Genomic DNA, 13,788 nt, shown 5'->3' with positions numbered 1-13,788 from the left:
TATTCAATTCAATTCAATTCAGTTTATTTTGTAAAGCCTAGAATCACAAATTACAAATTTGCCTCAGAGGGCTTTACAATCTGTGCACATGCGACATCCTCTGTCCTTCCCTCACATCGGCACAGGAAAAACTCCCCTAAATCCCCTAGATCTATCTATCTATCTATCTATCTATCTATCTATCTATCTATCTATCTATCTATCTATCTATCTATCTATCTATCTATCTATCTATCTATCTATCTATCTCTCTCTCTCTCTCTCTCTCTCTCTCTCTCTCTCTCTCTCTCTCTCTCTCTCTCTCTCTCAGTCGCACACCCACGCATCGCCTGCAGCCCACGTGGTGCGCCCTCCCCTCCCTTCCATCAATGGACCAAACAGAACTGCTTGGACTTGCCTTGTCAGACTGAGCCTCAGATATATAAGGAGCAGGCTGAGGAGGTTTCAGTCGCCGTGAATGCCATCCACCCCTCACCTGCACACACACACACACACACACACACACTCACACATAACACGCACATATACACCCACCCAACCACAAAAACACATTCTCCCCAGGACTTCACACAGTCCCCCCCCTCATAGTCTGACCGGATGAGTTACCCGGTGGACGCGGTAGGTAGCCCCTTCAGGAGAAGTATGGATACTAGGACGACCGGCTACGGGTACAGCCGCTCCGGCAGCTCCCCCTCCAGCGGCTTTCGCTCCCAGTCTTGGTCCCGGGCAAGCCCCGGCTCCACCATGACCACGTCCTACAAGAGGAGCGTGAACATGCCGGTGTCCCAAGCCTACAGCCCAACGGTGCTCAGCTCCGCCGACAGCGTTGATAACAACCAAACCTCCATCCTGAACGGAGACTACAAGCGATCTAACGAGAAGGAGCAACTCCAAGGGCTCAACGACCGGTTTGTGGTTTACATCGACAAGGTGCACTACCTGGAGCAGCAGAACAAGCAGATCGAGGCGGAGATCCAGGCACTGCGGCAGAAGCAGGTGTCGCGCTCCCAGCTGGGAGACCTCTACGACCAGGAGCTGCTGGAACTGCACTCCGTGCTGGAGCAGATCCACCACGACAAGACGCAAATCCAGCTCGACACCGACCACATCGAGGAGGACATTCAGCGGATCCGGGACCGCTTCGACGAGGAAGCTCGCATCCGGGAGGAGACAGAGGCCATCATCCGCTGCCTGAAGAAGGACACGAACGACTCCGAGTTGGCGAAGTCCGAGTTGGATAAGAAAGTTCAGTCGCTGCAGGACGAGATCGCCTTCATCCGCAACAACCACGAGGAAGAGGTGAGCGAACTCATCGCCCAGATCCAGGAGTCGCAGGTGACCGTGGAGAGGAGAGACCTCCAGAAGACGGACATCACCGAGGCACTGCGGGAGATCCGCTGTGAGCTGGAGGGCCACTCCAACCAGAACCTGCAGCAGGTGGAAAACTGGTTCATGTGCCGCTTCTCCAAGCTGACCGACGCTGCAGAGCAGAACAAGGACGCCATCAAGTCCGCCCGAGATGAGATATCCGACTACCGGCGCCAGCTGCAGTCCAAGACGGTGGAGCTCGAGTCCATCCGCGGGACAAGAGACTCGCTGGAGAGGCAGCTGAATGACATCGAGGACCGCCACAACAGCGACCTGTCCAGCCTGCAGGTAGGAAGCAGCCACGGAGCTGTGCGTAAAGACCCGGTGACATGGTTTGAATATACTTTTTATTTGTTGATATACAACTTATTCGGTGTTCACGTTAATGTTTTGTGTGTTTGAATATGTATCAATACGGGTTTGGGCTGCTATGATCTCCATAGATTGTTAATGTATTGAATTTTCCATTTTTTACCCCTATATCTGTGCGTGTGACGCAGTTTTTATGTAAGGGAGGAAAAAAGTAGCAAACTGACTTATTAAAAGCAAAACTGGTCGTACTTTATTTTCTAAATCATAGTGAAGGTCTATGAATTAAACACATTTTTTCTGCTGCGTAATGATCGCATCATTGCGCTTCCAAGTTACAAGCGCAGGATTTCCTTTACAGATCACACTCAGCAAATAGTTAAAGGGAGACACTGCAGCAGCACACTCCCCCCCATCCCCCCCACCCCTCCCCGTATTGCTGAGTCAGAGGCATGGGTCGATGCAATGGTCTTACATCACACCACTGAGACTTTGGGGGTGGGGGTGGGGTGCATTGACAAGTGTGGAGGCTGTCCTTGAGACAAAAGGCATTCAACATGAATTAATACTGTGTTGCGTCAGATTATATTAAAGCAACAGGGTTTGGTGCACAGCGTTTATTTAAATGACCAAGGCAAATAAAAGTTGGCGAAATTGACACGTTTAATTTAAAGGTCAATTCGTAAAAAAATAAATATCTTGGAAATCTCTGTAAAACTGATTCTTGGTAATCAATGAAGGTGACTTTCAAAACTGCATAAATGAATCTGCAAAAGAGGGCGAAGCTTCGCTCTGCATGTCATCTTGTTGTCCATAATCAACCTTGTATTGTGTACTGCTCTGTTTTCTCAGGAGACAATTCACCAGCTGGATAATGAGCTCAAGAGCACCAAATGGGAGATGGCTCGTCACCTGCGCGAGTACCAGGACCTGCTCAATGTCAAGATGGCCTTGGACATTGAGATTGCTGCATACAGGTAGCTATATACTGACATGCAATTGACATTTTTTTTTAGTAGCAGAAATAATATTTGCAGTCATTTCATAAAAGCGGTACCCTTCTCTGTCTCAAAAGAGATTACTGAATATATTATGTATACATTTGCTTTAATCAGGAAACTCCTAGAGGGCGAGGAGACCCACTTCAGCACTTTCCCTTATCGTCAGGCGGTCACCCCCACCAAAATCTCTAAACCTAAATCAAACCTCCCCAAGATGAAGGTCCACCACAAGTTTGTAGAGGAGATCATCGAAGAGACAAAGGTGGAGGATGAGAAGTTAGACATCGACGAGGCCCTGGCCGAAATAGCACAGGAGCTGTCCGCCACCCTCGGAGGAGGGGGAGATGAGGCTGAGGAAGAGGAGGGGGAAGAACAAGGAGAGGGGGAGGAAGCAGAGGCAGAGGGCGAGGGGGAAGAGGGAGAGGTCGTGGAGGAGGAAGTTGTAGCCGCCACTGAAGCCAAAGTTACTTCCAGCGAACCCGCCGAGGAGGAAGAGGAGCAGGATGAAAAAGATGGCGATAAGGAAGAAGAGGGTGAGGGAGAAGGGGGTGTAGAAGGAGATAAGGAAGAATGTGAGGGAGAGGACGAGGGAGAAAAGGGAGATGATGCAGAGGGAGGAGATGAAGAAGAAGAGGGAGAGGAGGTAGTTGAGGAGACGGTCTTGTGCTCCAAAGCTCCAGAATCTAAAGCCTCTCCTGACAAAGAGAAGGCCGGAGACAAAGAAGGCAGCGGAGATGAAGAGGAAACAGCTGCTGAAGAGGAGGATGGCGAACAGGATGAAGATGCAGGTAGTGACAAAGCATCCAAAAGCGGTGATGAGAAAGAGGACAAAGATGATGCAGACAAAGGCAAGAAAAGCGAAAAAGATGAGAAGTCAACAGATGAGAAAGCAGAAGAAGTTGTAGCCAAGACAGAAGCACCGAAAACAGAAGCTGCAAAGCCAGAGGCCAAGAAGGAAGAAGCTGCCAAAACCGAGGCAACAAAACCAGATTCCCTAAAGTCTGAATCCCCAAAACCAGATTCCCTAAAGCCTGAATCCCCAAAGTCTGAATCCCCTAAACCTGAATCCCCCAAGTCTGAATCCCCTAAACCTGAATCCCCCAAGTCTGAATCCCCTAAACCTGAATCCCCCAAGTCTGAATCCCCTAAACCTGAATCCCCCAAGTCTGAATCCCCTAGACCTGAGTCCCTTAAATCTGATTCTCCTAAACCTGCACCTCCTAAGTCTGAGTCCCCCAAAGAAGGCTCACCAAAGGATGGATCCCCAAAACTAGGCTCCCCAAAAACCGAGTCCCCCAAGTTGGGCTCCCCAAAAGCCGAATCTCCAAAGGCTGAATCCCCCAAAGCCGAATCTCCAAAGGTTGAATCCCCCAAAGCCGAATCTCCAAAGGTTGAATCCCCCAAAGCCGAATCTCCAAAGGCTGAATCCCCCAAGTCTGAATCCCCTAGACCTGAGTCCCTTAAATCTGATTCTCCTAAACCTGCACCTCCTAAGTCTGAGTCCCCCAAAGAAGGCTCACCAAAGGATGGATCCCCAAAACTAGGCTCCCCAAAAACCGAGTCCCCCAAGTTGGGCTCCCCAAAAGCCGAATCTCCAAAGGCTGAATCCCCCAAAGCCGAATCTCCAAAGGTTGAATCCCCCAAAGCCGAATCTCCAAAGGTTGAATCCCCCAAAGCCGAATCTCCAAAGGCTGAATCCCCCAAAGCCGAATCTCCAAAGGTTGAATCCCCCAAAGCCGAATCTCCAAAGGTTGAATCCCCCAAAGCCGAATCTCCAAAGGCTGAATCCCCCAAAGCCGAATCTCCAAAGGCTGAATCCCCCAAAGCCGAATCTCCAAAGGCTGAATCCCCCAAAGCCGAATCTCCAAAGGTTGAATCCCCCAAAGCCGAATCTCCAAAGGCTGAATCCCCCAAAGCCGAATCTCCAAAGGTTGAATCCCCCAAAGCCGAATCTCCAAAGGTTGAATCCCCCAAAGCCGAATCTCCAAAGGCTGAATCCCCCAAAGGCTGAAAAGCCGAATCTCCAAAGGCTGAATCCCCCAAAGCCGAATCTCCAAAGGCTGAATCCCCCAAAGCCGAATCTCCAAAGGTTGAATCCCCCAAAATCTCCGAATCTCCAAAGGTTGAATCCCCCAAAGCCGAATCTCCAAAGGCTGAATCCCCCAAAGCCGAATCTCCAAAGGCTGAATCCCCAAAGACCGCCAAGCCTGAGGCCCCTAAAGCTGCTGAGGAGAAATCAGAGAAAAAGAGCGAGGATGTAGAAAAGAAAGATGTAGCCATGAATGGCGATGTAGACAAGAGCAGCCCTGAAGAGAAAGAGCAGAAGGACGAGGAAAAAGAAGACGACATTATCGCTAACGGCATGGACGAAAGTCCCGTCAAGGAAGATGGCAGCCAGAAAGTGGTGATCACCAAAACCGTGGAGACCATCACCACCGGAGAGGACGGATCCAAGCATGTCACCAAATCTGTCACTGTGACCGAGACAGTGAAGGATGAGGTGGAGGAGGTGGTCGAGGAGAAGCTCGTCACCGCCAAGAAGACGGAGAAGCACTCCACCCAGTCCATCAAGCAGGTGACAGAGAGCGAATGAGCAGACTTCCGGCGGCTGATCCCAGAGGAGGGAAACAGGGAGATAAGCAATCATCCCTGAACCAACATAACAAAAGAAAATCATACAGCTAGAGCGATGTAATAAAGATAACCACTCGCAAACAAATCATAGAGAGAAGCCAAAACGTAAATGCTACAAATTTCAAAAAAATGCATGTTGAGTGACAGCTTAAAAAAAACGGGCTTTGCTGCAAACGCGGTAAGGAGCTAGCGACTGATACATTTAAAAATGATCTTCTTTCTCTCTTTTCTGCAGTTCACGGGCAAGCTCATGGGAGGGAGGGGAGGGGGGTCTCTCTGCATGCTAGCTCAGGAGAGGGGAGAACTTTCCTCTCGTCCGTATGCATGCTAGAAACACACTGTAAAAAGAGTAAATATGTAAAAGGAATAAATATATTGCGGGTGGGACAGTGACAGAGATATTATTCAAGTTGAAAGGTTTTTGGAGTTTAAGTAAAGGGGGTGAGGAGGGTGGGTGGGGGTGGAAAGGGGGACACACGCAGATGGGAGGGTCCTCTACACAGACACTCCGCTTTACTGAAGAAGCCTTACTTGACATGTGAAGATAACAACTGAGCCAAAAAAGGCAAACTAACAACAAACACACCACATACAGAGAAGAAAGAGACGGGCAGCGATATGATAAACACATGCCCATATACATCCTGTTAAAGCTTAACAAACTGAAGAAACTCCTAGCCTTAAACATGCTTTTTTATCAATGTCTGTTATGTTTACCTGAGTGCAACTAAAAAAAAAAATAACAACTGTAAATGCGCAGATTCATGCATTCTTGTATGCATAGGATGGACTTGAATTTCAATAAAGAAATAAATGAGGTGCTACTGTTTGCTATCCCATGACTTTACTCATCATGAACAATTTCCCAGAAGCATTTGCTCAATAAATGTCATAATGAAGTAAAAAAACAAAGTTTGTTTTCTTGTTATTTTACATGAATGAAGTCATATTTTTGCTTATACATATATTCAACATTACATTAGAGTAGTTACAATAAGTAGTTAGTAAGTGGTTGAAAGTATTACAACTTGTCAGAAAAGAGCTTTATAATAAATGTTTTGTTATGAAATGAATGGCTTTAGGTAAAAAAAAAGAGTATTATATCCTATATAACCTATAATAGGTTCAAGCTTCATTCATTGTGATTCAACAACACACACACACACACACACACACACACACACACACACACACACACACACACACACACACACACACACACACACACACACACACACACACACACACACACACACACGACATACAAGACACACAAGTGAGACAAGACACAGTTTTAGATGACCTACATATACGCCTTTATGGATTTCACACTTAACCAGATCGAGTTCTAGGTGCCACATAAATGTGTATAATGTAATGCTGTATTAAGATTTACGATTATCTGAAATCTGACCAAAATTATTTCATCATAGAAAGCAGCTCTTAAATATTTACAAGAAAATTGAATCTGACAAATTTGCAAATGATGTCCTTTGGAAAAAAAATCACCAAGAATGTAATTTATCTAATCTAATATTAAAAAGTATGACCATGCTGAAAGGATAGGCAATATTACATTTTTTGGCTTATGGTTACTGCTGAAAGATACTTCTTCAGATTCCAATTAAATTGATGTTCTGCTGAACTACTTTGCCAACAGTTTTTAATATTGTGTGGCTTTGTTTTTGTTTTTTTTGTCAACAGCAAAATACCCAACGGATGTTATCTACTAAGTGCAAAGAAATACCACTGCAGTAGTTTTTTTAATCCACCACCAGGGCTGTTTGCACCAAACCTGATGCAGAGAGCTTTCTGCTGCAGACTGTCTAAACTTAACATCGACCCAAGGGAGTAAAATAACAGAGCAGCTGATGGGTGATGCCAGGTGTCAGAGGATAATGTGCATCAGTGGGTGTTTGTTCCGATGTTCTCTTATCACATTAGAGAAGATTATATATGTACTTGTACTTGTGACTGAAAAACTGTTACTACTAGTCTTTTGTGTAAAAGTAGTCATTTCAGGTAACTGCAAAAACGAGCTTATGGGTCATCTTGTATCAAGACATGATTACTTTCAATGAGGGCCTTTTTTGTATTTAACACGTAAAAGGAAAAATAAAAAAGAGCAGACTTTCACGCCAGAGTAATCATTATCATCATTATTTATCTTAGTTTGTCAGTAAAAGCCTTCAATAACGGTTAATAATAATAATAATAATAATAATAATAATAATAATAATAATAATAATAATAATATTGTCAATAATGGGAATCAGTCACTTCTGCTTTGACACATTAAGAATAGGACTACAGTGGGGGAAATAATTATTTGATCCCTTGCCGATTTTGTAAGTTTGCCCACTGACAAAGAAATGAACGATCTATAATTGTTATGGTAGGTTTATTTTAACATTGAGAGACAGAATAACAAAAAAAAAATCCAGAAAATCACATTATATAAAAGTTATAAATTGATTGGCATTTGATCGAGTGAAATAAGTATTTGATCCCCTAACAAAACATGACTCAGTACTTGGTGGAGAAACCGTTGTTGGCAAGCACAGAGGTCAGATTTGCGCACATCTCAGGAGGGATTTTGGTCCACTAATCTATCAACCAGGTGAGAAAAGAACTGAGGAGAATAAAGGTGAGAAAAGCCACGGGTCCGGACGGCATCAGCTCAAGGCTCCTCAGATCCTGCGCAGACCAGCTGTGCAGGATTGTGGAGCACATCTTCAACTTGAGCTTGAAGCTGGGGAGGGTACCACAGCTATGGAAGACGTCCTGCGTGGTACCAGTCCCAAAGACCCCGGGGCCAAGGACTTCAGCAGCTTCAGGCCGGTGGCTTTAACATCCCACCTGATGAAGACCCTGGAGCGGCTGGTCCTTGTGCACCTCCGCCCCTGGTGACCTCATCTTTGGACCCTCTTCAGTTCGCCTATCAACCTGGCATCGGGGTGGATGACGCTGTCATCTACCTGCTACAAAGATGCCTTTCTCACCTGGAAAAGGCTGGAAGCACTGTGAGAGTCATGTTCTTCGACTTCTCCAGTGCCTTCAACACCATCCAGCCTTTGCTTCTGAGGGACAAGCTGGAGCAGACCGGGGTGGACCACCACCTCACTGCATGGATACTGGACTACCTCACCAACCGTCCACAGTATGTGAGGATAAGGGAGTGTGAGTCAGATCGGGTGTCCTGCAGCACGGGGGCCCCACAAGGAACCGTTCTGGCTCCATTCCTCTTCTCCATATACACATCAGACTTCACATACAACTCTGCTACCTGCCACCTGCAAAAGTTCTCTGACGACTCTGCAATCGTCGGCCTCATCTCCGCAGGCGATGAGAGGGAATACAGAGAACTGAACCAGGACTTCATAGGATGGTGCCGGCGGAACCGCCTCCAGATCAACTCTGGTAAAACCAAAGAGCTGGTGGTGGACTTCCGCCGGGGAAAACCTGTCCTCCGGAACCAGTGAACATCCAGGGACAGGACATTGAGATTGTGCAATCTTATAAGTACCTGGGTGTTCACTTGAACAATAAACTGGACTGGACTAATCACTCAAATGCACTTTATAAAAAGGGTCAGAGCAGACTGTATCTGCTGAGGAGACTGAGGTCTTTTGGAGTGCAGGGAGCACTCCTGAAGACCTTTTTCAACTCTGTGGTGGCATCAGCCATTTTTTATGCAGTGGTCTGCTGGAGCAGCAGCATCTCAGCAGCCGACAAGAAGAGACTGAACAAGCTTGTCAGGAAGGCCAGCAGTGTGCTGGGGTGTCCACTGGATACGGTGGAGGTGGTGGGAGACAGGAGGGTGATGGCCAAGCTGTCATCCCTGATGAACAATACCTCCCACCCCATGCAGGACGCCCTGGCAGCTCTGTGCAGCTCCTTCAGCCACCGGCTGCTTCACCCCGTTGTGTGAAGGAGAGGTACCGCAGGTCCTTCCTTCCTGCTGCTGTCAGGCTGCACAACCAACTCTGCTCCCAGCAGACCACATGACATTAATGACAATAAAAACACTGTGCAATAATGGTTAATAATGGTTAATATAGTTTTTTTTTCTGTCTGTAAATATTATATTTCAGTTATTGTGTTTTTCTACTGTTTTTATTGCTTATTTATAATACTTGTTTTTTATTTTATTTTTATTTTTTATTTTCATTTTTATTTTTACTTGACTTTCTATGTACTTGTGTGCACTTTAACACTATGCTGCTGTAAGCACTGCAAATTTGCTGCGGGACTAATAAAGGATTATCTTATCTTATCTTATCTTATCTTGCAGATCTTCTCCAAATCCTGAAGGTTTCGAGGCTGTCGCTTGGCAACTCTAAGCTTCAGCTCCCTCCACAGATTTTCTATGGGATTAAGGTCCGGAGACTGGCTAGGCCACTCCATGACCTTAATGTGCTTCTTCTTGAGCCACTCCTTTGTTGCCTTGGCCGTATGTTTTGGGTCATTGTCGTGCTGGAAGACCCATCCACAACCCATTTTCAGTGTCCTGGCTGAGGGAAGGAGGTTGTTGCCCAGGATTTCACGGTACATGGCCCCGTCCATCCTCCCCTCGATGCGGTGAAGTCGTCCTGTCCCCTTAGCAGAGAAACACCCCCAAAGCATAATGTTTCCACCTCCATGCTTGACGGTGGGGATGGTGTTCTTGGGGTTATAATCAGCATTTCTCTTCCTCCAAACACGGCAAGTTGAGTTGATGCCAAATAGCTCGATTTTGGTCTCATCTGACCACATTACCTTCTCCCAAGCCTTCTCTGAATCATTCAGGTGTTCATTGGCAGACTTCAGACGGGCCTGTACATGTGCCTTCTTGAGCAGGGGGACCTTGCAGGCGCTGCAGGATTTTAATCCATTACGGCGTAGTGTGTTACCAATGGTTTTCTTGGTGACTGTGGTCCCAGCTGTCTTGAGATCATTAACAAGTTCCTCCCGTGTAGTTCTGGGCTGATCCCTCACCTTTCTCATGATCATCGATACCCCACGAGGCGAGATCTTGCGTGGAGCCCCAGACCGAGGGCGATTGATGGTCATTTTGTGTTTCTTCCATTTCAGAATAATCGCACCAACAGTTGTCTCCTTCTCACCAAGCTGCTTTCCGATGGTCTTGTAGCCCATTCCAGCCTTGTGCAGGTCCACAATCTTTGCCCCGACGTCCTTAGACAGCTCTTTGGTCTTGCCCATGGTGGAGAAGTTGGAATCTGATTGATTGATTCTGTGGACAGGTGTCTTTTAAACAGGTAACGAGTTGAGATTCAGAGTACTTTCTTAAAGTGAAAGGACTAATCTAACCGGTCTGTGGGAGCCAGAATTATTGCTGGTTGGTAGGGGCTCAAATACTTATTTCACTCAATCAAATGCAAATCAATTTATAACTTTTATATAATGTGATTTTCTGGATTATTTTTTTTATATTCTGTCTCTACTGTTAAAATAAACCTACCATAACAATTATAGATCGTTCATTTCTTTGTCAGTGGGCAAACTTACAAAATCGGCAAGGGATCAAATAATTATTTCCCCCACTGTATATGTAACTTTTGAAAAGAAAACCACATTGTTTCTCTTATATAGGAACAGTGAAAATACAGATGTGCTCAATTAAGCCCTACTTAATGGGATTTAGCCTCTACTACTAGCCTTGATGTTAGCTAAAATTAGCTCAATTCAGCAAACTTAAGTTTGAGTCATTTAATTCCGTTTTTCTGTGAAGTGTTGCACTATGTTTAGCATTTACAATCATCCTGTAATCACCATTTACGCTGTTCATACACTATAGTCATTGGTTTAAATTAATAGATAATAACGGATATCGTTTGCCTCCACTCTATTACTTCATGGACTGTATAGTTAACTATAGTTAACCCCTTAACTGGAAATGGGTCACGAGCCAAGGTCGCGAGCAGGAACAACAAACTCCTCGAGAGGTATAACGTACTGGGTTAACTTCCTGTTTTACATTTGTGATAAACCAATTAAAATGAATTTATATTACATGCTATATTGTAATTTAACGGGAACACAAGTAGTTGAGAGTTGTAAAGGCAGTTTCAAAGCAGTTGCCAACACTAACGTTACTTAACTATCCACTATAAGCTACAGGTCATATCAGACCAACTAATGCTGTAGCAGCAAAAACCCCGGTTGTAATACATTTAATAATAGAGGTTTTTATTAGAGTTCGGCTGATTTTCCAACAGTCAGCAGTTGCAGCAGCAGCTAATAACGCTCATTTAATGGAAGTAAGTGGGGTAATTCAAAAACCCCTTAACGCTGATTGCAGCAATTTAAAACAAAGATGGCACACATTTACACATAACACATAAGTGATAAAAACAAGTTTTCTTCAGTATCAAAGTAATGCAGTTTTATTTTTCTGTACATCCATGGATAATGTTACATTGCAAACAGGAACTGGTAATAGTTAATTCGTCATTTTGTAATGGTGCCAAAATACAAAGTAATATAGGATTTAAAAAAAAAAAAAAGGGGCTCAAGTAAGCCACATACGTAGACTGTGGAGCCTACAGCATTACACGCCTCAACTTTATACTTCCTGTTTACATCCACCAAAGCATTATGGGAGCTGCAATTCCAGGATTACAACCCATATAGATGACCAACATTAAAAGGGGTGTGACAAGATTAATATTATTATTTTGTAGAGAGAGAGAGAGAGAGAGAGAGAGAGAGAGAGAGAGAGAGAGAGAGAGAGAGAGAGAGATGTATATAGGTATAGGTATACCATTTATTTATCTATATTAAAAATAGTTTTGGAGGGGTTGTGTGCGGGTCCCCTTTGCTCTTGAATTAGTTTATAATTAGTCACTGACAGTGTTTCTAATGGCCTGAGTGACTGGGAAACAAGGAATTAATGAATGACACATGCTAACATGTCTAACCTACAAAACAGCTGTTTTTACAGAGATAAAGGATGTTTAAAGTTATATCAGGACTTGTTTATGGTTCACCAAAGCACAAAATCAGTGACACACATGGCTTTAAGAGGTGTTTATTAAACCACCATAATCTCACACACTCACTTTTGAACTCAGCAATTATACATATTACACTCATCAGGAAGTGTGCAACCAGACCTTTATGGACTATTGGTATTGGCAAGCAGTTAACCTTGATTTGTTGCTGCAAATGGCTATTGGACTGTTTTATTGAGCACCATGTTAACAAGCAGGTTTGAGAGGATAGCGTAGATGCCTCTACTGGTTATTGAGCTAATGAACAGTCTTGATTGAAGTTGTCTGCTGCTACTGGTTTACTTTTCACCCTTTGTGCTTGTTTCTTCTGCAGCTTCCGGTTTGGCTACTTTTTCTTCCTCTTTCTCCTTTTTGGCTTCAGCTTTGACTTCTGTTTTCACAGCAGCTTTTTCATCTTTGTCGTCTTTCTTGGCATCCACTTTTTTTCTTTCTCTTCACTTTTCTTTACCTCTTCCTTCTCCTCTTTTTCTTCTTCTTTTGCATCCTCATCTTTGTCATCGCTTCCTTCTGTTTTTACCTCCTCTTGGGTTTCCTCTTTAACCTCGGTCTCCTCTGCTTCTGCTTTGTCCTCTTTTTCCCCGTCATCTTCAGCGGCCTCTGTCACTTCTTCCTTGGGCTCCTCCTCACCACCTGCGTCAATATATGAGAATTGTATTAATATTTGTCATTAAATATTATTAATTAAATAATTAGAAAAATAAAGTTTAATTGAGAAAATTACAGAACATAATCAAAAACAATGCACTAACCCTCTTCTCCCTCCTTAGCCGCTTCGTCTCCCTTAGCTTCTTCATCTTCTGTCTCTTCTCCTCCTCTGCTTCCTCCTCCTCCACCTCCTCTTCCCCAGGTGGGCTGGCCTCTGCTTTCTGGGCGTGGCTGGCAGAGATGATCCCCTCGGTGGTGCTGTAGCTGGAGCTGAGGAGGTGTGATGTCATCAGGTAGGAGGTGCTAGAACTCAGGCTGGAAAGGATGGGCCGGGTGAAGGAGGGCACCGAGTAACTGTGGCTGTACAGAGAGGACACACTCCCAGGCACTCCTACACTGAAACGAGACTCCTCCCCTTCTAGAAGCTTCCTGTAGAGGTTGGGGGAAAGAAATGTGATGAGTAATGCAGGCCATGGGGACTCAGTGAGTTGATTAGGGCTTTATCCCAGAATGTGTTTACCAAAATAAAACGTTGCCTGCTCTTTTTGATTTTATTATCCCATGCTGAGAGCCTGAACAAATTCTACATTTAGTTATTCCATAAACTTTGCAGATATAAAACGTTAGATATACTCCATTTTAGTTTGAACATATATTTTGACCTTAATCCAGTATGATTTCTCAGACTCACTGCTGCTGCTCCTCACCTGCATCCATCCATCCATCCATCCATCCATCCATCCATCCATCCATCCATCCATCCACCTACCTACCTACCTACCTACCTACCTACCTACCTATCTATCTATCTATCTATC

General features: G+C 44.7%; 1 protein-coding gene across 1 annotated transcript; it reads left to right on the top strand.

Moving 5' to 3' along the window:
* The first annotated feature begins 597 nt into the window (after positions 1-597).
* On the top strand, positions 598-5,271 carry LOC129102642 (neurofilament medium polypeptide-like). Its single transcript, XM_054612876.1, has 5 exons — positions 598-1,656; positions 2,530-2,654; positions 2,793-3,579; positions 4,309-4,608; positions 4,885-5,271. The coding sequence occupies exons 1-5, from the start codon at positions 598-600 to the stop codon at positions 5,269-5,271; spliced, it is 2,658 nt and encodes an 885-aa protein (XP_054468851.1).
* The last annotated feature ends 8,517 nt before the right edge of the window (positions 5,272-13,788 follow it).

This window comes from Anoplopoma fimbria, chromosome 14 (genome assembly GCF_027596085.1).
Source record: "Anoplopoma fimbria isolate UVic2021 breed Golden Eagle Sablefish chromosome 14, Afim_UVic_2022, whole genome shotgun sequence".
NCBI lineage: Eukaryota > Metazoa > Chordata > Actinopteri > Perciformes > Anoplopomatidae > Anoplopoma > Anoplopoma fimbria.
Note: the sequence above shows the minus strand (reverse complement) of the source record. Positions and strands in the feature narration are given on the sequence as shown.